The sequence below is a fragment of the Saprolegnia diclina genome (assembly GCF_000281045.1).
Source record: "Saprolegnia diclina VS20 unplaced genomic scaffold supercont1.43, whole genome shotgun sequence".
Taxonomy (NCBI): Eukaryota; Oomycota; class Saprolegniomycetes; order Saprolegniales; family Saprolegniaceae; genus Saprolegnia; species Saprolegnia diclina.
In genome coordinates, this window is record NW_008246110.1 from 197,354 (window position 1) to 218,705 (window position 21,352).

Sequence of the window (21,352 nt, forward strand, 5' to 3'; positions counted from 1 at the left end):
AGCGGGAGACCTTCGGGGATCGCGACGACGAGCACCGTGATACCGATGATGAAGAAGCCGAGGTAGTCCGAGAGGTAGTCGTTGCTCCACGGCTTGCCGTCGGGCCCCGCAAAGGTTTCGATCGAGAAGCGGATGACAAGCGCAAAGAAGACAATGAGGGCGGTCGCAAGACCGAGCTTCCCGATGAGCATGGTCAGCTGGTCCAACTTCCCTTGCAGCGGCGAGACTACCACATCTTCATCATGGTGCGCGGGCTCGCTGGGGGTCGATTTCTCACCAATGAGCGGCGTCTTCTCCGTGGGGGGGCCTGACGGACTCGGGGGCTTGGCGCCCGACGAGGTGGACTTGCCCATGATGAGCTTGGAGATGATACCGGCCTGAGAGGACTCGCCAACACAGAGCACGAGCATCTTGCCGACGCCTTCCATGACCTTGGTGCCCGAGAGCAGAAACGGAGCTTCCGTCGGGCTCTTTCGGAGGAGGAGCGACTCGCCCGTCATCGCACTCTCGTCGAGCTTGAGGTCGCTCTCGTCAAAGACGAGACCGTCGGCCGGGATGATGTCACCGAGGTCGACGCGGACAATGTCACCAACCACCAAGCTAAACTTGCTGACCTCGGCCGGCACGCCGTTGCGGATGACCTTGATCTTCTCGTCTTCCTTGACCGCGTTCAAAGCGCGGAACTGCTTCTCCTTTTGGTAGTCGTTGACGGCCGTGACCGTGGTGACGATGAGCACCGCAAGCATGATGGACGCGCCTTCGATCCACGCCGTGTTGGGCTCGCCCTCCTTGGGCTTCTCGACCGTAAGGCCCAGCACGATCGAGATCAAGCCCGAGACCGTCAGCACAATGATCGTCAAGTCCTACACCGCGAAGACGCTGAGCCATGCACACATACATGATCGTCTACCTGGAACGCGTTCCACATGAGCTCGAAGAGCGTGTTGGGCTCCTCGGGCTCGATGAAGTTCTTGCCAAACTTGGCCTCGCGCGTCGCGAGGTCGGCCGTGTCGCCGCCATCGAGGCCGTTGCCGAGGTCGACGCCCAGGGCCTTGGCCACGCCGGCCACGCCGCCGAGCGAGGAGACCGCGGCCACGGCCCGCTCCTTGGGCGTCTCGACGAGCCGGATCAAGTCGCCAGTGAGCAATGCCATTCAACCCGGAAATTCGCAAATGCCATGGCCGCGCGATCCGGTCGCCATCGCACGTATTGTATTACTTACAAACACCAAGTTAGAATAAAACATTGATCATTTTATGATGGATACACTCGGGAACGTGGATACGGTGCCTAATTAGGAAGCCTCGAATCTAGGGTCGTGGGTGTCCCAGGCAGCTGGCCACCGGCGAGGAATTCAGCACCGGCGACGCTAGTACGCCGACGACCAGCCGACGACCAAGCCTCCACGAGGGTGCAACTGCGATGCCCATCGATGCGACTGCCTCCTCTTGCTGCATAGCCATGGCGCCATCGCTGCACCGACGTGCCACCTGCCACGTGGGCGGGCAGCGTCGCTGGATTGTGAGCGCACATTGACCTGCGTCGAGCGTGGCGTCGGTACAGCGTCATGCTTCGTCAAGGCAGCTGCCGCGCAAGCGTAAGCTACTACTCGAGCCCACTCGCGCCGCTCGTCTCGGCGCGTCGGACGTGCTCGTACCGAGCGGTGACGCTCTCCCGGCGGCGTCTGCCTCCTCGCATGTTGGGATCCATATCTTCTCTACAGCCCACTGTTAGCAACGCTGGCCCTGGATGCTGCGTCCCACGCATTGCTCTAGATTCTGCAGGTCTCCCACATGACCACGAGCCGCATTTCGCGCACGATTGCCAGATGCACAAAGCGAGCTTGACAACGTCATCTTGCGCGAGCGGGTTGCTTGCTCTTGCTGCGTGGACCGAAGACAATATTGATACGACAAGACGTGTAGATATTAGAGGTGTCGATATATAGATACTGGTGCTTAGACAGACTTGACGTCCGTGATCAGCCGACGCTGGGCGACCGAGCGCTTGAAGGCGTTGATGACGCGGATCTGCGCGCGGAGACGGGCAAAGCCGCGCACCCAGAGCTCCTTGCCACGCGCCGAGGGCACATGCACGGGCTCTTCGTCCGAGCAACTCGAGAAGAACTTTGGCATGTGCTTGGCGTGTACCGAGCGCAGAAGAAGCCCCACGGGCAGCGAGAGCGCGCCAATGCCGAGGCAGATGAACCACTGGCCGACCGAGAGCGCTTTGCACTTGAAGACGAGGCCGCCAAACTGCACGATGAGCACTTGGAGCACGACCTGGATGACTTGGACGCCAAGATAGAGCTTGTTCTGGAAGAAGCCGTCAAAGACGTTGAGCTCGTCGTGGATGCGGCGGGCGTTGATCTCGTTGAAGAGCTGGAGGAACACGAACGTGTTGAAGATGATCGTGTAGTGCTCGGTCGGGTCGTTGGGGAACGCCGTCTTCTCACGGTCCGCCTTGAAGCCAGCAGGGACGTTGACGATCGACGGCACAAACGTGAGCAAGAGAAGCACGACGAGCTGGAAGACGCCCTGGCCGACAATGTGCTTGGTCATCTTGCGCGAAATGAGCGCTTTCGTGCGCGGGTACGGCTTGCGCTCGAGCAGCGCGTCGGTCGGCGAGTCGGTCGCCAGCGCCAGCGACGCAAACGTGTCCATGATGAGGTTGACCCAGAGCAGCTGGATGGCCGAGAGCGGCGACTCTTCCAGCGCAATGGCACCAATGATAGCGATCGTGATCGCCACCAAGTTGACCGTGAGCTGGAACTGGAGAAACTTGGAGATCGAGTCGTACACGTTGCGACCCCACTTGACTGCGTTCACAATCGACTTGAAGTTGTCGTCCATCAAGATGATATCGGACGCGTCCTTGGCGACCGCCGTGCCGCAAATGCCCATCGCAAAACCGACGTCCGCCTTCTTGAGCGCCGGCGCGTCGTTGGTGCCGTCGCCCGTCACCGCCACGACCTGCGGACCGTGCGGGTACACGTTGGACGCAATCAGACCCGACACGAGCGTGTACTTGTCCTTCGGGCTCGACCGCGCGAGCACGCGGAGCATGGGCCAGATCTTGTCAAACTCGCTCTGGATGATGTTGCCGTTCGAGTCCAAGACGCGGCGACGGAACTCGGTGCCTTCCATGACCAGCGACCCGTCGTTGGGCGAGAGGATACCGCACTTGAGCGCAATCGACTTGGCCGTCGCAATGTTGTCGCCGGTCACCATGCGCACGACGATGCCGGCGTCGTTGCACTGGCGGATCGCGCCCGGCACTTCGTCGCGGACCGGGTCTTCGATGCCGACAATGGCCACACACGTGAGGTCGCGCTCAATCTCGTCGTCCGACCAGCTCTTGATGTCGTCCATCGACGCGTCAATGTCACGGTACGCCAGGCAGAGCGTCCGGTACGCCTGGCCAGCGTACTTTTCAATCACGTTGCTCAGAATGTGGCTCTTCATGTGACTCTCCATCGGGATCGTCGAGCCGTCGAGGCGCTGCTGCGACGTGCAGAGCTCCAGCACAATCTCACTCGCGCCCTTGGTGAACACACGGCACGTCGTCGCCGAGACGCGGACGACCACCGACATGCGCTTCTTGGCCGAGCTGAACGTAATCATGTGGCCAATCTCACCGCCCTTGCGCACGTCGGCGTAGGCGACACCCATGTCGGCGGCAAACTGGAGGAGCGCGCACTCGGTCTTGTTGCCCGTGTGCTCGGGCTTGCCGCCTTCTTTGAGCGGCGGGAGGATCTCGGCCGTCGAGTTGAGGCAGATGCCGTCGCAGAGGGCCGCCATGGCGACCGGCGACAAGGCAACGCCGAGGTCGGCCGAGGACGAGAATTCGGTGCCGCCGACGTAGCTCTCGACGACCGTCATGCGGTTGGTCGTGAGCGTCCCCGTCTTGTCCGAGCAAATCGTAGTCGCCGACCCCATGGTCTCGCACGCGTCGAGGTGGCGCACGAGGTTGTTGTCCAAGAGCATCTTCTTGACAGAGAAGGCGAGCGCAATGGTCACAGCAAGCGGGAGACCTTCGGGGATCGCGACGACGAGCACCGTGATACCGATGATGAAGAAGCCGAGGTAGTCCGAGAGGAATTCCTTGGTCCACTCCTTGTCGTCGATCGCAAACGTCTGGATGGAGAAGCGCGCGACGAGCCCGACAAACACAATGATGGCAGCCGCGAGACCGAGCTTGCCGATGAGGATCGTGAGGCGGTCGAGCTTGCCCTGGAGCGGCGAGACCGGACCGTCGTCGTCGTCGTCGTCGTCGTCCTTGGTACTCGGCGCCTTGGCCTCGAGCATCGCATCGTCCGTGTTGTTGGGCGTCACGACCGAGACGTAGTTGTCTTCGGCAGCCTCGTCGGCCGTGTGCGTCGGCTTGGAGCCCTTGCCCATGATGAGCTTGGAGATGATACCGGCCTGGGACGACTCGCCAACACAGAGCACGAGCATCTTGCCGACGCCTTCCATGACCTTGGTACCCGAGAGCAGAAACGGAGCTTCCGTGCGGTTCTTGCGGAGGAGAATCGACTCGCCCGTCATCGCACTCTCGTCGATCTTGAGGTCGTTCTCGTCAAAGACAAGGCCGTCCGCGGGCAGAATGTCCCCGAGGTCGACGCGGACGATATCGCCGACGAGGAGGTTGAACTTGCTGACCTCGGCCGGCACGCCGTTGCGGATGACCTTGATCTTCTCGTCCTCCTTGACCGCGTTCAGAGCGCGGAACTGCTTCTCCTTTTGGTAGTCGTTGACGGCCGTCACGAGCGTCACAATGAGGACAGCGAACAGAATCGAGACGCCTTCGATCCACGCCGTGTTGGGCTCGTCATCGCCGCCGCTCTTGACGGTGCCGTTCTTGGGCACGGACGAGTGGTGCGGCGCGACGAGGCCAAGAACGAGTGAGAAGACGCCGGCGACGCTCAGAATGATAATCGTCAAGTCCTGGAACGCCTGCCACATGAGCTGCAGGATCGTGCTCGGCTTCTCGGGCTCAATGTAGTTCTTGCCGTACGTCGCTTCGCGCTGGGCGAGGTCGGCCGCGTTCGAGCTGTCGAGGCCACCGTCGAGCGCGACGCCCAGCGACGACGCGACGCCTTCGACGCCACCGAGCGCTGCAAGCGCCTCGGCCGCGCGCTCCTTGGGCGTCTCGACGAGCCGGATGAGGTCGCCAGTGAGCAACTTCATGAAAGGGAGCAGTCAAGTTGCAGAATGGGAAGCTTCCGGAGGAGACCGATCGCCGCGCCAGTCGCTTGACCGCCAAGATACAAAGGGAATCAGATTGGGCAGTTGTTGAAGGCCGAGTTACAAATTATTTTGACTGCCACGTGGTTTCGGCGCCGATGTGTACACGCCGGCGAAACCGCTGGTCCTTCGACTAGTGCTCCCGATAAACTAACTAGAGCCCACAAGAGGCACGGATGTTAGTTTAGCCAAGCCCGATGGCGATGGAACGGATGCTGATCACGTGGCAGCGGGCGTTTGCCCTATTGTAGAGTACGCTCTGGGAATCTCGGCGGAAAAGACACGACCGTCGTCGGTGCACGGCCTATACGCTGCTTCCTTGTATGCCTGTATAGAGTACTAGTAATGTGAACGGACTGCAGCTGTCTCTGGCAACGTCGTAGCAACCACTCGTCTTTAGTTCAAGCTCGAAGCTATTACTCCGGCAGAAGCAGTGCCCGGCGAGGTTCACAGCGTGCAGTCCCCAGCATCTCAAGCTCGCGTGCATGTGGAGGGAATCTTGACGCGTGGGTGGGTGTTGCTATCGTGGAGAGAGACCTGCATGTATGTACCCACTTCCATCGTGAGTACGACGCTTCTTCCGGAAGGTCCGAGGAAGACGAGCAGTGCCACGTTGCACTTGGCCGAAGAGGATGGGTGCCAAAATAATTGGGTCGCTGGCTCTGCTTCCCCGCTCCCAGCCCCAAACGCTCACCCTCCAACGCTAAGAGTTCATGGTTGAAACGAGGATTTTGGTGCTCTATACCCATACGATGTCGTCAAGATCGTCGAGATCGGATGCGCAGGCGAGGACGGCGTCGAGGCTCGCTACGCTGGCAATCTCGCCCCGCAGCACATAGTCGAAGAGCGTCTTGCGAGTGTAGTGGTGCGGCGTCCAGGTGATGAGCCGCAGCGCAGCGTCGCGCCAAAATACTCGCGTCGACGGTGTCACAGAGGCGGCGACACGCGCCGGGAGCAGCTCCAAGAGGTCAGCGACGTGCGCCGCGGGTGCATCCAGGTTGAAGGCGGCCCCCGGCTCGACCGCATGCGCGCTCGTCGCTGCGACGGAGCCACTCTCAAATATATTCGTAATGGCCGCTGTTCCGACGATGGCTCGGCTGGCGTCGATGCAAGTGTGGCCGGTCGCAGGCACCCCGTGGCGTGCACAGGCGCGCACCCACCCAGTCACATTGCAACCGGCTAGCACAACCGAGCGCGCGTACATCGGCGCCTCGAGCCATGTCGCGAGCGACCGCTGGAGACGCAGCATGGCGCCATGGACTGCATCATCAGCGCGAACCTCGTAGCGCGTCATGTGCTCCGTGACGACGCGTCCCGAGTACGTGTCGAGCAGCTGCAAACGTACGTCGGTCGCAACGTCGTTGGGGTCCTATTACACGCACATATATATTTGCGTGCTTCTTGTACTCGGCCTACCGAGGGAAGACCTTCCACGACGGCAACGAGGTCGACGGGTGGCAGGCTGCGGAACGGGTGCTGGGTCCACGGGCAGGGGAGGGCGCTGGTCACACCATCGAGGATGCGGCGCGCGAGAGTTCCGTGAGCTACTTTGTAGAGAGCGAGGTCCGTCTCTTCTACCCAAATGATGGACGCACGGTACCAGGTGCAGCGATCGACGACACGTCCACGGCTTGCAGGAGCAAGAGAAGGGCGTAGGGATCGTCACAGTCTCCCAAGACGACGGGCGACGAGACGACCGTCACGACCGCCTCGAGCGGTAGCTCGCGCCGCACCCACGTGTACAATGCGTGCCAGTCGCTACCCGGCGCCTCGAACCGCTGCAGCACGACGCGCCTATCTCGGTCGAGAAGCGCTGCGTTGGCCACCGAGACGCCGTTATCGCCGCCCGTTGTCATCGTCAGTGCCAGGCAATAGCGCCAGGTATCGTCATCGTCGTCGCTCGTCGTCGTCGTCTCGCCAAGGGTTTGCAGCACCGCGTGGACGTTGGCAAGCGTCATACCTAAGTGCGTAGGAAGATACTGTCTGAGATCTGAGCGCCCATGTCGGTGGCTTGGGTGCTGCACCCGACGATATCAGACGACGCGAGTAGCGTTACCTTTCGTGGGGTCGGTGCGCACAAAGTGGTGAGCCGGCAGGGCCAGCGGCAGGTCGTCGATCGCCACCCAGTGCGATGGCGGCGACGGCATGGCCGCGAGGTACGCTGCGATTTCGTCGACGCGAGTCGCGCCCATCGGCAAGCGCGGCGTGACGCCCAGAACGCGCTGCAGCGGCACGTGCGCGGCCGCCAACGCGTGCCAGAGCATTACCAACTGCTTCGGATGCGCTCGCCACGTACTCGAGAGGACGAGCCGCGCGTCGCTGCTCGCCAAGAGACGCGAAATGCGGCGGACAAGCGTCGCTTCGAGGAGGCACGGACCGTCGACGCGGTTCAGCACGCCATCCACGTCCAAGAAGATGACCGACGTCATGCAATTGTGACGTGATTGGTGCAGACACACTAGCGACGATCATCACTCTGTCGTCAGGTCCAGGCAGACGCTCGAGCTGTCCTCAGTCCGCAGCACCACTCGCCAAGGAATGTCGGCCTTGATGAAGAAGACCTGCATTCCAGCGCCTCCCTCGTCCTCGTCGCATGGCCATGGACAAAGACACGGTCGCCTCCTCTCTCGCACCTGCAGACAGCTATATATTCGATTGTCTTCCTACGCCTAGCCCACCATGTTTTCGACGCCATCGTAGCAGTATGGCCTATTGGGCGCTGCAGCATGGTCCGTGTCCATGACGCCACCTCGTCCTCAAAGGCTGCGTGGCTCGTTGAAGACGAAGACGCGCGCTTGGCAACTATCATCCGGGACAAATTATCACCCTTTTTGCGCTCTATTTACGTCGCCTTTGTGCCTCTTCATTTAATGCCATTTGCATACAAATGATACGTTATGAGACAACGCTTGTTTAATAATCAAGTGTCGACACAGTTTGAAATTGAGTCGATTGAAGGGTGACGCTGAGGTGCATACAAACAGCAAGTGGTTTTATTATTTTGCGACAGCGTCGTGTATTAAAATAGTGTGCCTTCGAACCATCGTAATATTATAATACAAACTGGAGATTTGTATGGAATAAAATACAGAGTGACGTGGAATACTGATGCGCCGAGGAATATTAAAATGGAAGGATTTGATCCCGCCGCCGGTTGTCGGCCAGAAGCGAAATCGCCCATTTTCGAGCAGCCAACAGCATGTGGATGCAGCAGTCGATGGAAGGTGGCCGGAACCACCAGCAAGGCGGCGGTGGCTACGGCGGCAGCAGCTCGAGCAGCTTTGGCCGCCCCAAGCAGGACGACGCCGACTGGAAGAGCCGCATCGTCGGAAGCGGCCAATGGCTCGGCGAAAAGGTCATGTCGCTCGCGACGGGCAGCTCGACGAACGACAACAACTCGGGCATGCGCTCGTACAACGACGGCCGCGCCAACTGGATGGCCGAGATCCGCAGCAACACGGGCTCCAACCAAGGCTACAACGGCGGCGGCTATAACGGCGGCGGCGGCTACAACGCCGGCGGCTATCAGAACGACTTTGCCACAGAGCGTCCTGGCTCGTACGCCGACAGCCGACCGTACAGCAGCAACCACAACAGCAGCAACAGCACAGCACCGTACTCGGACTCGAACTATCGGTCCCAGATGCAGTCGTACTCGTACGACAACAAGTCGTCGTCGTCCAAGAAGAAGTCGAGCAACAACAAGAAGCACCGCAAGAAGGCCAAGGAATCGAGCTCGAGCGATGACAGCTCGGACGACAGTTCTGCGTCCTCCGATGCGTCGTCCGCCTCATCCAGCGACGCCAAAGTCAAGTCCAAGAAGCCGGCCTTGAAGAAGAAGCCTTCAAAGCGCGTGGAAGTCGTCGTGTCCGATGGCGAATCCACAGAGTCGGCGCCGGAGACCAAGTCGTCCAAGAAGACCAAGGCCAAGCGCGCCAGTGTCAAGTCGAAGGCGTCGAGCAGCAACAACTATGCGTACTCGCTCGACACGTCCAAGGTCGCCGCCGCCGCGTCGGAGGAGCCCATCAAAGGCAAAAAAGCGGGCAAGAAGAACAAGAAGACAGACGCCGCGCCGGTGGTGGACCTCCTCGGCGTCGAGTCGCTCTCGATCTCGAGCGCGCCCTCATCGACGGCATTCGCACCGGCCGCCCCCGCCTCGACGATTGACCGTACGTCATTGACCCACGCGGGCGAGACCTCTCATACCTTATTGTAGAACTTGCTGGCCTTTCGTTCGACATGCCCGCACAGCCCATTGAGCCGTCGTTCCTCGGCCACCAACAACCTCTTACTGGCCACCAACAAGCTCTTATGGGTCACCAGCCTCTGATGGGACAACACCAGCAACCATATGCGGGGCAGCAGCCCTCGCAGCCTCTCGTTGGCCACTACGCACAGCCCCAACAACAACAACAGCAGCAGCCGCCCGTCAAGACGTCGGGCTTTGTCGTCCCGGGCTCGGACCTTGTCGACTTGCGCACCGAGTCGGAGGTCTCCAAGGCCAAGGTCGCGTCGGACCCGCGCTCGCTCAACGAACTGCAAAAGATGAACCACAACCCGCCGCCGCAGCCCGTGATGCCGCCGCCGCAGCCGACGACCTCGATGCATCCGGGCATGCTCCAGCCGCACATGATGCAGCTGCAGCCGCCGACCGGCATGTACATGCAGCCGTCCATGTACGGAGGCTACCCGCCGCAGCAACACGACCAGCAGCGCCACATGATGCTTTTGATGCAGCAGCAGCAGCAGCAACAACAACAACATCCGACGCACATGACGCCGTCGCAACCCGGTTTTTTCTAAGAAGGATTACCACAACTATGTGTACACGTTTGTGCAAGTATCTTATATTAGTTTAGTCACTAGCCGATCGGCTCGAGCGTCGTCGCTGCTACACTGTCTACGATCGCCTTGCCATGGGGCTCGGACGAGCTGTGCTCTATGCTTCGTCGCTTGGCCTTGGCTGCCGTGCCCGCGCGATCGTCCATCGGATGGATGGGCGGCGGCCGTTCGTCCCGGCGCGCCCGCCCGCCCTTGTCGGTCGTCGGCGTCAATGTCGTTGGTTTCGGGGACTTGGGACACACGGAGAGCGAGGTGTGTGTCGCCGGCATGCGCTTCGCCGAGTGCGTTGGCGTCAAGCAGTTGATAGCTTTTTCTGCGGGCGTCACCTTGGGCATCACCAATGCGTTCGTGTTGAGCGCCGGGATCGTCACGGGCGTCGTCGACGCCGGCCGCGGCGACCGCGTGTGGTGCGGTGGCTTGGCGTCGCCTGTGCGCAGCGTGCGCCCGACCCGGGGGTGGCCCGATCCACCGTGGTGTGTCGTCATGACGAGTGTCGATGACGGCGGCGTGCTCAGGCCGCTCAGCGTCGGGACGAGTGGGTTCGATGTTGTGCGCAGCGCGGCTTTCGGTAGCTTGTTGCTCTCGTCGACGCTATTCTCATCCGCGGTTGCTGTCGTCGTTGTCGTGGATGATGATGAGGATGCTGCTGTTGGGGGCAGAGGTATTGAAAACGATGACGCGTCGGTCGTGTGCTTAGCGATCTGCAGCGTAAAGGCCTCGGCGTCGTCGTCGTCGTCGCCGTCTTTGGAAGGCGACGCCGCCATGAGACTCTCCATGCTCGAGTAGCTCGCCTTCCCGCGCAGCCACGGATGCGAGAAAATCTCGGGGATCGTCGCCCGCTCAACCGGGTCGGGCTGCAGCATGCGCGTGATCAAATCTACACCACATTGCCATTGTACTAGCGAGGCCTTGGACGTCGTACCCGTCACTTCCGGACTGAGGGTCTCGTCAAGCTTGTACTGGGCGCGCATGATGCGGTTGCGGATGACGTTTTCGCGCGGTCGGTTGGTGCCCTTGAGGTCCGTGCCTTCGAACGGGAGGCGGCCGCACACGATTGCAAACAAGATGACGCCAAGACTCCACACGTCCAGCGGCGGTCCTAAGCGCACATCGACACATAGATGTGCGGGAGGCGTCGGACCTGCGTTGGACGTGCCACGAAACACTTCGGGCGGGAGGTACGAGATGGAGCCGCACGTTGTCTTGGCCATGGCACCTACGACGCTATTGTCGAGACGATGACAAGGGATGGAATACCAGGTCGATAAAAGTCACTCAGGCCAAAGTCGGCAATCTTGACGCTGTTGAGGTCGCTTTTGCTACACGAGCAAACGTGAGCGTGGACGACCAGTGCAGCGTACTTTTGTAGCAAAATGTTCTCGAGCTTGAGGTCGCGATGGCAAATGTGTTGGTTGTGGGCATACCCGACGCCCGATAAGATCTGAGAAAACACAAGCGCGCCCTCTTCCTCGACGAGGCCGCCGCTCGGGAGGTGCACGAGGTGGTGGTACAAATCGCCGCTACAACATCATGATTGCCTACGCCTGCATGTCGAGCCGCACGGACCCTTCGAGGAGCTCAAAGACGAGCACGACGTGGTTGGGCTCATTAAATACGCGGATGAGCTTGATGATGCTCGGGTGGTTGAGCGCCTGCCGATCGATGTGCATGAGCTAGTAGGAACGCGATGGAGATGGCACCGTGAGGCACTGGATCTCGGTCGTCGTGCGCTCGACGTCGCCGAGCGACCCCATTTCGCTCTTCTACTCCTCGTGTCAAGACAAATGGAAGTGCAAAGTGACATCGTACGAGGATAAACTTGAGCGCGACTTTTTCGTTGGTGAGCTGGTGGACGCCGAGTCGGACTTCGCCAAAGCCGCCGCGGCCGAGAAGCGTCGTGACGCGGTACCCGCCGACAACGCCGCCGCTGCCAATGTTGTCGACGCTGCTGGCCTCGGCTTCGCTTTGGCCCGGAATCTGGAACGGCGCGCCCGTCGAGAAGAAGAGCATGTCGCCTTCCTCGATGCACATGAGGTCGTCGACCTCGACGCCTAAAACACCGTTCATAGGACGCGCTGCTGTTGAACAGACCGTCCGAGTTGAAGACGCGTGATGCCATTGGCACCATCTCGAGGCGCTGCGAGCACGAGCAGAGAAAGTCGTCCCAGGTCCAATGCGGCTGCACAAAGAGCGCTACGCCACGCAGATGGGTGTCGTGCAGAAGAGGACGCGCCTACTCTTGGGGTTTTCAAAGCACCCGTTCTTGTAGGCCTTGATGGGCCGGCCCTGGACGTCGTGCTCGTTGAAGTCGTCGTCAAAGTCGCCCATGCTCGGCGTTAAATTTACACTGCGGCCGGTTCAGAGCTATTTCGATTTCGACAAACGAGTAACTAACCCAACCAACGGCCCATCAACGTCCACGCTTCTCCGCCGACAACAAGCACGAGTGGACAACACATGTGTTCTTAGTCGACGCGTCATGGGACTGCTGTCTAGTTGGCCTTGTTGACGCCGTCGACGCGCTTGCCCTTGGCGTCGCCGTCGTCGCTCTCGTCATCGCCGCTCGCATCGTCGTCGTCGTTGCCACCTTGGCGTTCCTTGAGGAGCGCTTCGGCCTCGCGCAATCGGTCTTGGTGCGAGACCGGGTACTCTTCGTCGCCCATGCAATAGTCGAGCAGCGCAACGAGGATCGCGACAATGATGGCGAGCGCAACAATACCGGCGAGGACAGCCCAGAGCGTGTGCTCGGCCGCCCACTCGAGGAGACCGTCGACGAGCTGGCCCGCAAGCGACTCGTCCGGAATGGCCCCGATCGTCTCGGCCTTGCTGTAGCCCGACGCGATAAAAGACGTAAAGCTGCGCGAAGACGCGTCAGTACCGACCATAAGTATGGAGCAACACGTACCCTTCGAGCGTGCGCGCGCCTTCGTACTTGTACACTTGACCGTTCTTGATAAAGAAGAGCGTCGGGTATCCGTTGACGCTGAAGCGCGAGCAGACGCGGCGGTACTTGGTGCAGTCGATCTACGCCAAGCAGATAAGAACTAGGGCGGTCGACAATATGATGGCTAGACCTTGCCCACTTGGGCCGTGCTGCCACTCTCCTTGAGCGTCGCGCTGAGCTTGTCCCACACCGGCGCCTATCCCAAGTGGATCAGAAAGGATTTGGAGGTTGTGTTGGACGTACGAGGCGCTTGCAGTGGCCGCACCACGGCGCGTAAAACTTGAGCAGCCATGGCTCCGACTTGTCGTGGACGAGTTCGTCAAACGACGTGGTCGAGAGCGACACGACGAGGCTGTTCTTCTCGGCTTCGGCCATTTCCTTTTCCATCTGAATCTGGCGCGCATCTAGTTGCATTCATCACAAAGGTGCGCCACTAGGAACGAGCAACGTACCAAATTGGCTCTGGGACAAGATCTCTTCGCCGCCGACCTTCTACAAGGACGCGTGAGTGGGATCGAGACCAAGCATGCCGTACCTTGTAGCCGTTGGTGACGAAGTCCACAAAGTGCTGGCTATCGCGCTGGCCCGCGTAGTCGAACGAGTGCTTGTCGGCGATCGCCTTGATCGTCGGGTACGACTTGACTTCGAAGCGCATGCACACGGTCTTGTGCACGGTGCAGTCGATCTTGCCAATGTGAATGTCCTTGCCCTACATTGCGCTCACGTCAGATGGCGGGAACGGTAGCTTGGCGACAACCTGGATCGCCGCATCCGACGGGAGCTTGTCAAAGGTCGGCGCCAGCGACTTGCAATGGCCGCACCACGGGGCATAAAACTTGATGAGCCACACGCCGTTGGCCGTGCGCGCATCAAAGTTGTCGGTCGTCAGAACCTCGGCGCCGTCAGCGCGGGCCATGCCCACCAAGGCCATCAGAAGTACCGAGAGCAGGATTGCCGCACGTCCGAGCATCTTAGTCTGGCTGCCTCAAAATCCTGAATGAGGCACCGCAAAAGGTTCGACGCCTCATTTTAGGGCTAGAAACTCCTCGGCCTTCCGGAAATACAAATGCAAATATTAAATCCATAGATACAAATAGATAGATGCTGTGGCTAACGTTTTCATATTTAAAATACAGGCCTTTTCCGGAAGGTACTCACCAGCAGTCTATTTCCACGCAACGCTGGGTTGGTGCTGGTCAAGCAGGGAAGGCGCCTTGTCGTGGTTTAGGCCGTCGCGCCATTCTCTCAGCGGTAAGCAGTATACATATATATGTAGGCTAGATCCCGCATGGGCTGTTATGCTTCAATACAGCTCTCTATGCCTTGTCTAAATGCTTCTAGTTGGGTGTTTTCAACCTGGTGGGTTGGCACCTGTTTCAAACGCGATCCACGAGATGGACGAGGAGCGGACCGCGCTGCTCTACGCGGTCAGCGCCATCTGCGACGCCAGCGCGACGCAGGACTTCATGGACGTCGAGAATGGGATCAAGGCCAAGGCGCGACCCAGCGCGTCCAAGGAGACGCTGCAGATCCTCACGGACGTCGTGCTCAAGCAGGTCGACCTCGTCGCCGTGGACCTGCAGCAGTTTGCGCAGCACGCAGGCCGCAAAAAGATCTCGGCGGAAGACGTGCTGCTCTGTGCCCGCCGGCAGCCGGACCTGGCCGCGACGCTGCAAGAGTACCACCGCGCCAACTTTCTCGGGAGCGCGACGCGGAAGCGCAAGGACCGATCGTGAACGAGACGATACGTGTGTTAAATAAGAACCGACGGATTTGCTAGCTAATCGTGCACCCGTAGCAAAAGGACGCTTGGCAGAGCTTGTCGGGACTCCGCGCCTGGAGCGCTTCGGGAAACAGCGTCGCGGAAGCCTTCTTGTCCGAGACGACGCTGCTTTCCTGGTCGTCCTCGGGCGTGATCGTCGGCTGCGATGACATGGTCATCGTCGCCGAGAAGAGCTCAAACTCGGTCGTTGGCGACAAGAGCGAGATGCGGCCGCCGTCCTTGCGCCGGTACGGGTTGTCGCTCGCAGCCGAGAGCGCCTTCTCCCGCGCAATCGGTGGCGACCGAATCGGCACGACGCCGTCCGAGCTGTTGCTGCGCCGGCGCATTGCGAGCGTCGGCTTGAGGTCGTCGACCCAAAAGCTCCGCGACGGCCGGCGGCTTACCGTGGCCGTCGGTTCGTCGTCTTCGTCGCCAAAGCAGCGCAAAATGAGCGGCTCGGTCATCGCGCCTTGGTACCACTCGCGAAACGAGAGCTTCCGGTCCAAGTCGACGTCCATGCGCAGGAGCTTCTGCATAAAGGCGGTCGGGAGCACGCGCCCAAAGCGGTCAAAGAGCGCGGCCGTGTCGTCCTCGTCGTCAATGATCTGCGCCGTGTCGGCGGACGCGGACCGGAATTTATTTTTCTTCTTTTTCGGGTGCGCAGCGGTGATCGAGACCTTGTTGTGGTAGATCTCGCAGAGCGACCCGGCCATGAGGATCATCTGCTCGACGTCGAGGTGGCCGACCTTCTCGCCGTCGTACAGGTCAAAGCACAGCTGCAGCTTCTCTTCCAACGTGCCCTTGCAGAGCACAGAGAGCGCCTGGAAAGCTGCATGAGCCTCGGTACACATCGAGAGATTAGATTGCGTACGAGCATGAGGCGTTGAAAGTCGACGTGGCCGCGCGCGTCGGGCTGCAGGACCTCGAAGAGCTGGTCGAGGCTCTTTGGGCCCCACTCGGGGATGACGCGCGACAGGATCGGCCGCAACACTTCCTTGTTGATGCCGCCGGCCAGCGTCGGCAGCTTGGCGTGGTTGGTCGTGCGCAAAATGAACTGAAACTCGAGCTGGAGCTGCTCCAACTGCGAGCGGTCGAAATGGGTGATGCCATGGAGCGCGCACACCTCTTGCTCCATGTAATGCGGGTTCACGCGCACGTCGACGCGGAGCGCTTCGATGGCCTCTTCGGTGAGCGCATACGTCGCGGCCTTGGCTTCAAGTTGTGCAAAGACGTCCATGTCCATGCTCGCTGCGTGTTCGAGCGCAATCTTGTACGCAAAGCTGGCATCGCCGTCGTCCTGTGTCTAGAGAGAACGTGAAACGGTGGAGGGTAGCGTCGGGCGAGTCGTACGATCGAGTCGATGATGTCGTCGGTGGCCGAGTCGAGCAGCATGAGCGCCATGACAAAGTGTGCGATCGAGCCCGTGCTCGGAGTCGCTGTCAGCGTGTAGTTCCAGTAGCTCGCCAGCGCTTGCGTGGGCACTTGGTCCACAAAGACTGTGATGAACCACTTGAACGCGAGCAGCGACGAGAGACATTGCAAGTCGCTCTAGACCGAATCCGTATGAGCATCAAGCATGCATGTTGAAGCAGGTACCTCGGGCATGGCGTTGGCCAGCCGCGGCAGCTTCAAGGCGATGAGATGGCCAAGGACATCCATGTCGACGTGAAAGCCTTGGAGCTTGGGAAGGCGCGCGAAAAAGTCGGACGGAAAGATGCGCTCCATGACAACGCAATAGACCCAGAAGACATGTTCTTCGTCGTAGCCGGCCGAGGCCTCATGGACGTGGCCGAGGAGAAAGCTCACCACGTCGGCGTGGCCTTGCACGTACCCGACGCGCACGTTGCGCACGGCGTAGGCCATCAAAATGCGCTTGAGCGACTCGAGGTAGGGTGCTAACGGCGCCATGTCGAGGCTGTCATCTTCGGTCACGTCTCGGTGCAAGACGTAGCGGTAGAGGGACACGCCGGCACGCGGGACGTCGAGCGCGATCTGGCGCGCGTCGGCCTCCAGCACGGCGCCGGGCAAGAGCGCGCGTCGGCAGAGGTCGCGGTACGACCGGTTGCTGCGTGCGGCCAGCGCATGGGCCCCGGACGCTACGTGCCAGTCCATGCTCCTCGTGCTCCTTGACTTGTGTAAAAGCTTGGCAAATCGAACGTCGCAATACGTTTCAGCACGGCCCATTTGACTTGCGATTTGTATTCACGCCGCCTTCCCCAACACTGTATGTTTCCCGAGCGAATCTATTTTATTCCAATTCGTTTTATTTTATTTTCTTGCGAGTGATTTCGGCCCCGCTTGCTCATTGGCTCGGTCCACTCGACCTCGCGCATGTCCCTAGTCTGGTGCTATAACTCATTGTGGGGCTGTTCCTTCGCTTTCGACAGCGTCCGAACGAGGACTTGGTTTAGGTCGGTGTGCTAGGGGCGAATGGCTGGCTGCCTCGCTTCTGCCATCCCAGCTTGGGCCGAGGAACTGCACCACCCTATAGCGCACCATCTCATATCGTGTGATGGATCGTCGTCGATGGTCCGTCGCGATTGGTTGATGCATACAAGAGGGCGCGTGTTGATTCAACAAAGCCGCGCGGATGGCACATCTACCGCAAGTGCTGAACGTCCCCATGTCTCGCTGCCCGTCGCGGCTACTTGAGCAAGGCAATCCATCTCAGACCTTCGTCCTCGACCGAGCGACGTGGTGGAGGTACTGTACATGAGGTCACGCATTTGTCCGTGTCCATGGTCGTGTCCCAAGGTGCCACCATGCCCCAGTACAGTGTACTGCAACGGCAAGCAGCTTCCGTTGGCTGTGCGGCCGTCGGCGCTGACCAATACCGGTACTAGCACCTTGTACAGGCGTCCTGACGCATAACGTTGCCGACGTCGCACTTGTCGCTTGCAACACGGTACAACTCGGTGGACTTGGTCGTTGCCAGGACTACTTGTGTACGTAGTGCGCTTGTTTGTGGCGTGCAGCCCGCTATAAGCTGCCTGCTAGCTCTACATGCTTATTGCGAGCGTATTTCAAGCTTATTGCAAGCTTCTTGCAAGCTTTGTGCATGCTGATTGGGTCGCTGGTACAATGTCGTCGTGCATGGCGGGAAACCTCTCGCACTTGATCCATCACATGACATTTGTTTATAGAGGTTCAAGAAATAGTATGAAGGTTTGTATTTGGCGGCCGAAATTCGAAGAGAGCGTCGTCATGGAACGGCTCGCGGCGCAGGTACGCGCGGCCGTCGAGGCCATGAGCTCATGCTGCTGAGGTAGAGCGAACGATGTCTTCGCCTCCTGCGCGAGGACGCCGAGTGGCAGGACAAGACGCAGCAGCTGCTGGACCTCCAGGAAGTCTTCGAGGCCATGCGAGCGACGGGCAGGCTCAAGCCAATCGACCCGGTCCTCGCGCTTCTCAAGCCACTCGTGGTACGATGAACTTTCGTGCTAGTACATATGCAGTGGCTCATGCAGTATAGCCGCATCTGACGGCCATGCTGGGCGATATTCGGTCGTCGGTCGTCAAGACGACATGCTCGGTGCTCTCGGCGATCGCGACCGCGTGCGGGCCGGACCTCGCGCCATTCGTGGACGAGATCCTGCTCGGCGTCTTGAACACGGCGTACGTCAAGGTCCGCGTCATGTCGAGCGCGGGCGAGGCTTGCCTCGAGACCATCTCCAGGCAGTCCCGCTACAGCCTGCTCCAGCTCCAAGCCCACTTTGCGCAAACCAAGCACGGTAAAGCCCCTTTCTCTCGTTTGATCCTGATGGAAGTCGACCTCTCTGTAGCGGACGTGCGCCATCTCTGCATAGCGCAGTTTCCCATCATCATGAGCTCATGGCTCAAGCCCGAGCTCGACGCGCAGTACCCGATTCTGAAGAGCATGCTCGCGAAGGCGCTCCAGGACCAAGACGACAAGGTACGGCGGAAAGCGCGCGAAGCCTTTTGCATGTTGTCTGAGATCTGGTACTAGCCTCCTCAATTCTATGGCGGCGCGCTCACGATGGCGACGATGTAGGGACGAACACATGGACGAGTTTGTGCTCTTGCCCCAGCGCACGACGCGCGAGTCCATCATCAAGGAGTTTCCGCTCTCGCGACTGGCCACAGAGCTGCGGCGCAAGCACGGCGAGCCCGTACCGAAGCGCACGCCACTCAAACAGCGCATGGCGACGACGCCGGACCCATCGATCGCGTCGGAAGAGTCGTCGGACAGCGTGCCGCCGTCGCCCAGCACAAAAAACACAACACGGCCACGCGCCGCATTGAAACCCATGGCGCGGTCGGTCTCGGTACCGAGTGCGCGCCGCTACATCGCTGCGTCGGGCTCCATGTCGTCCCAGTCCTCCTCCTCCGACGTCGCTCCCGTCGACTTGGACGACGAACTCGCGCGCCGCGACGAGGCCGAGTCCCGTGACGTTGCGTCGGAGCCGCAGGACGATGTCGTCGACAATCACGCACCGCATGACGATGCGCACCCGACAGCACGGCCCGTCTCGGTGCCCAAGCGACTGCTTGACAACTTCGTGTGGATCTGCACGGCCGTGAGCATTCTCTTTGCGATCTATGGCCTCACGGGGGCCCTCTGGAGCGTCGTGCTGCTCGGGAGTCCGTCAAGCGACATTTCGCTCGAGCTCCAAGACGTCGAGGACGCGGTGCTCACAACGCTCTTTGAGTTCCGGGCGCACGAGGCTGAGATGGACGCGTGGGTCCACGACGTCGCTGATACGATGGACGCGTACCGGCGCGAAGCGTCGGCCGAAATTAGCCGCCTTCACGACGCCAACGCCGTCTGGAACCGGTCGATGCGCAACGATATGGCGGCCTTCACCGCCGAGTTTGTGGCCAAAATCAAGTTTGATCCGACACCCGAGAGCAGTGCTCCCTAGTCGATCAACGCCTTGTGACTGTTGTCGATCTTTTTTCTAATATATAACCCCAACCCTATCCCTCTTTACGTCTCGACATTCGCGTCGCGAGGCAGATGCCACAGGTCCTCGGTGGAAGAACCGACGCAGAGAAGACGCCAGCAGAACTGGAAGAGAAAACGGTAGGGTAGTATTATTGATGGAGTCTATTACATGTAGTGGTCGCGTGCGAGCTGCAGCATGGCCAAGTCGGCGAGCACGAGCGACGACATGGACTCGACAAGCGGCGGGACGCGCGGGAGGACGCATGGGTCGTGGCGGCCCTTGGCCTCGAGCACAATGGCGTTGCCGTCAAAGTCAACAGTCTCTTGGGCCTGGCCGATCGTCGAGACGGCTTTGACTGCGATCTTGAAGTAGATGTCGGCGCCGCTCGAGATACCACCGAGGACACCGCCGGCGTCGTTCTTGACGACGCTCAAGCGGCCGTTCTCGCCAGCGCAGAACGCGTCGTTGTGCGCCGAGCCGCGCTGGCGCGTGCCCTCAAAACCCGAGCCGTACTGGAACCCCTTGACAGCCGGAATCGAGAGCATCGCGTGGGCCAACATCGCTTGGAGCTTGTCAAAGCACGGTTCACCCCAGCCCACAGCGGCGTTGCGAATGACGCACGTGACTGTACCGCCGATCGAGTCGGCGTCGGCCTTGCACTCGCGGATGACCGTGGCCATGGCGGCAGCCGACGGCGGATGCGGGCAGCGCACAGGCACCAAGTCCTCGGTAAGGTACTCGGCGAGGTTGGACGGCGTCGGGAGCACGTCGCCCTGGCGGTTGTACACGACGTTGTTGGCATCGAGGTACGCCGGCGCCGCGAGGTCCGTCGACGCAACGAACGCCTCCTCCGTCTGCCCGGGCACCTGCAGGATGCGCAGCGTGCCGAGGCGGTCAACGTCGTCGCGCGTCAGCGTCGTCCCCGTCGTGTTGAGCGACGGCATTGGCATATCGACGTGGCCAATCGAGCTCACCCACGAGACGATCTCGGTCTTGAATTTTTGCGCAAGCCACTTTTCCGCGATCGCACCGGCCGCGACGCGACCGATGGTCTCGCGGGCGCTGGCACGACCACCGCCACTCGAGGCGCGCGTGCCATACTTGACCTGGTACGTGTAATCGGCGTGGCCGGGTCGGGGCACATTGCTCATCTCGCTATAGTCTTGCGGCCGGACATTCTCGTTTGGCACAAACACCGAGATGGGCGTGCCAAGCGTCACGCCACGCTCCGTGCCACTCTGGATCACGACGAGGTCCTTCTCGTCGCGGGGCGTCGTGAGCTTGCTCTGGCCAGGACGGCGCCGCGTGAGCTGCGGCTGGATGTCGGCCTCAGTGAGCTCGAGGCCCGGCGGGACGCCGTCGATGATGGCGCCGACGCCCTTGCAGTGCGACTCGCCAAACCTAAGGCGACATATGAGACCAAGAGTCGCAGGAAGCGGCGCGTCGTACGTGGTGACGCGGAAGAGACGGCCAAAGGAGCTCATGGCGTCGAAATGGAAAATGGCGGTTCGAAGATTTGGCGATGGAATTCCGCGATTGGCCAAACACCGTACGCGGTCCTGATTGGCCGGGCATCGGCCACAAGAATCGCTGAAAATGCTTGCGCCACGTCGGCTGGGTGACACGGATAGCCCTCAAGCAGCCAGTCGCT

General features: G+C 60.4%; 10 protein-coding genes across 11 annotated transcripts in view; 3 read left to right on the plus strand and 7 right to left on the minus strand.

Moving 5' to 3' along the window:
• Positions 1 to 1,153, minus strand: part of SDRG_11645 (hypothetical protein) — a gene marked incomplete at its 5' end in the record, with an annotated part of 3,318 nt that extends 2,165 nt beyond the window's left edge. The window contains 2 exons of the mRNA XM_008617693.1: positions 36 to 863; positions 911 to 1,153. Coding sequence (XP_008615915.1) covers positions 36 to 863; positions 911 to 1,153 — 1,071 coding nt within the window. The remainder of the gene's footprint in view (positions 1 to 35; positions 864 to 910) is intronic.
• Positions 1,154 to 1,958: 805 nt separating this feature from the next.
• On the minus strand, positions 1,959 to 5,189 carry SDRG_11646 (hypothetical protein; the record flags this gene model as incomplete). Its single annotated transcript, XM_008617694.1, has 1 exon — positions 1,959 to 5,189. One exon carries the CDS (start codon positions 5,187 to 5,189, stop codon positions 1,959 to 1,961), a length of 3,231 nt encoding a protein of 1,076 aa, XP_008615916.1.
• Positions 5,190 to 5,956: 767 nt separating this feature from the next.
• Positions 5,957 to 7,712, minus strand: SDRG_11647. Of its 2 annotated transcripts, none has more exons than XM_008617696.1 (4): positions 7,303 to 7,712; positions 6,847 to 7,206; positions 6,663 to 6,790; positions 5,957 to 6,615 (listed from the first exon to the last, which is right to left on the minus strand). In XM_008617696.1, the coding sequence occupies exons 1-4, from the start codon at positions 7,673 to 7,675 to the stop codon at positions 5,986 to 5,988; spliced, it is 1,491 nt and encodes a 496-aa protein (XP_008615918.1). In that variant the 5' UTR covers positions 7,676 to 7,712; the 3' UTR covers positions 5,957 to 5,985. The 2 variants fall into 2 exon arrangements, with proteins under 2 accessions (XP_008615918.1, XP_008615917.1); XM_008617695.1 differs by having other exon boundaries at positions 6,663 to 6,793.
• Positions 7,713 to 8,390: 678 nt separating this feature from the next.
• SDRG_11648 (hypothetical protein) lies at positions 8,391 to 10,111 on the plus strand. The gene is made up of 2 exons (XM_008617697.1): positions 8,391 to 9,415; positions 9,463 to 10,111. The coding sequence occupies exons 1-2, from the start codon at positions 8,446 to 8,448 to the stop codon at positions 10,047 to 10,049; spliced, it is 1,557 nt and encodes a 518-aa protein (XP_008615919.1). The 5' UTR covers positions 8,391 to 8,445; the 3' UTR covers positions 10,050 to 10,111.
• On the minus strand, positions 10,109 to 12,416 carry SDRG_11649 (CAMK/CAMKL protein kinase; the record flags this gene model as incomplete). The annotated part of the gene is made up of 10 exons (XM_008617698.1): positions 10,109 to 10,965; positions 11,011 to 11,187; positions 11,230 to 11,304; positions 11,346 to 11,407; positions 11,450 to 11,608; positions 11,655 to 11,740; positions 11,789 to 11,851; positions 11,898 to 12,139; positions 12,180 to 12,281; positions 12,326 to 12,416. 10 exons carry the CDS (start codon positions 12,414 to 12,416, stop codon positions 10,109 to 10,111), a joined length of 1,914 nt encoding a protein of 637 aa, XP_008615920.1.
• A 164-nt stretch (positions 12,417 to 12,580) lies between these two features.
• Positions 12,581 to 14,002, minus strand: SDRG_11650 (hypothetical protein; the record flags this gene model as incomplete). The annotated part of the gene is made up of 7 exons (XM_008617699.1): positions 12,581 to 12,944; positions 12,994 to 13,112; positions 13,163 to 13,228; positions 13,276 to 13,436; positions 13,485 to 13,524; positions 13,568 to 13,741; positions 13,790 to 14,002. 7 exons carry the CDS (start codon positions 14,000 to 14,002, stop codon positions 12,581 to 12,583), a joined length of 1,137 nt encoding a protein of 378 aa, XP_008615921.1.
• A 424-nt stretch (positions 14,003 to 14,426) lies between these two features.
• On the plus strand, positions 14,427 to 14,768 carry SDRG_11651 (hypothetical protein; the record flags this gene model as incomplete). The annotated part of the gene is made up of 1 exon (XM_008617700.1): positions 14,427 to 14,768. One exon carries the CDS (start codon positions 14,427 to 14,429, stop codon positions 14,766 to 14,768), a length of 342 nt encoding a protein of 113 aa, XP_008615922.1.
• Positions 14,769 to 14,808: 40 nt separating this feature from the next.
• SDRG_11652 (hypothetical protein) lies at positions 14,809 to 16,906 on the minus strand (the record flags this gene model as incomplete). The annotated part of the gene is made up of 4 exons (XM_008617701.1): positions 14,809 to 15,615; positions 15,666 to 16,097; positions 16,145 to 16,342; positions 16,391 to 16,906. 4 exons carry the CDS (start codon positions 16,904 to 16,906, stop codon positions 14,809 to 14,811), a joined length of 1,953 nt encoding a protein of 650 aa, XP_008615923.1.
• Positions 16,907 to 17,975: 1,069 nt separating this feature from the next.
• Positions 17,976 to 19,744, plus strand: SDRG_11653 (hypothetical protein). The gene is made up of 5 exons (XM_008617702.1): positions 17,976 to 18,019; positions 18,064 to 18,216; positions 18,267 to 18,525; positions 18,577 to 18,754; positions 18,807 to 19,744. The coding sequence occupies exons 1-5, from the start codon at positions 17,999 to 18,001 to the stop codon at positions 19,675 to 19,677; spliced, it is 1,482 nt and encodes a 493-aa protein (XP_008615924.1). The 5' UTR covers positions 17,976 to 17,998; the 3' UTR covers positions 19,678 to 19,744.
• Positions 19,745 to 19,824: 80 nt separating this feature from the next.
• SDRG_11654 (chorismate synthase) lies at positions 19,825 to 21,221 on the minus strand. The gene is made up of 2 exons (XM_008617703.1): positions 21,151 to 21,221; positions 19,825 to 21,102 (listed from the first exon to the last, which is right to left on the minus strand). The coding sequence occupies exons 1-2, from the start codon at positions 21,183 to 21,185 to the stop codon at positions 19,866 to 19,868; spliced, it is 1,272 nt and encodes a 423-aa protein (XP_008615925.1). The 5' UTR covers positions 21,186 to 21,221; the 3' UTR covers positions 19,825 to 19,865.
• Between the last annotated feature and the right edge of the window lie 131 nt (positions 21,222 to 21,352).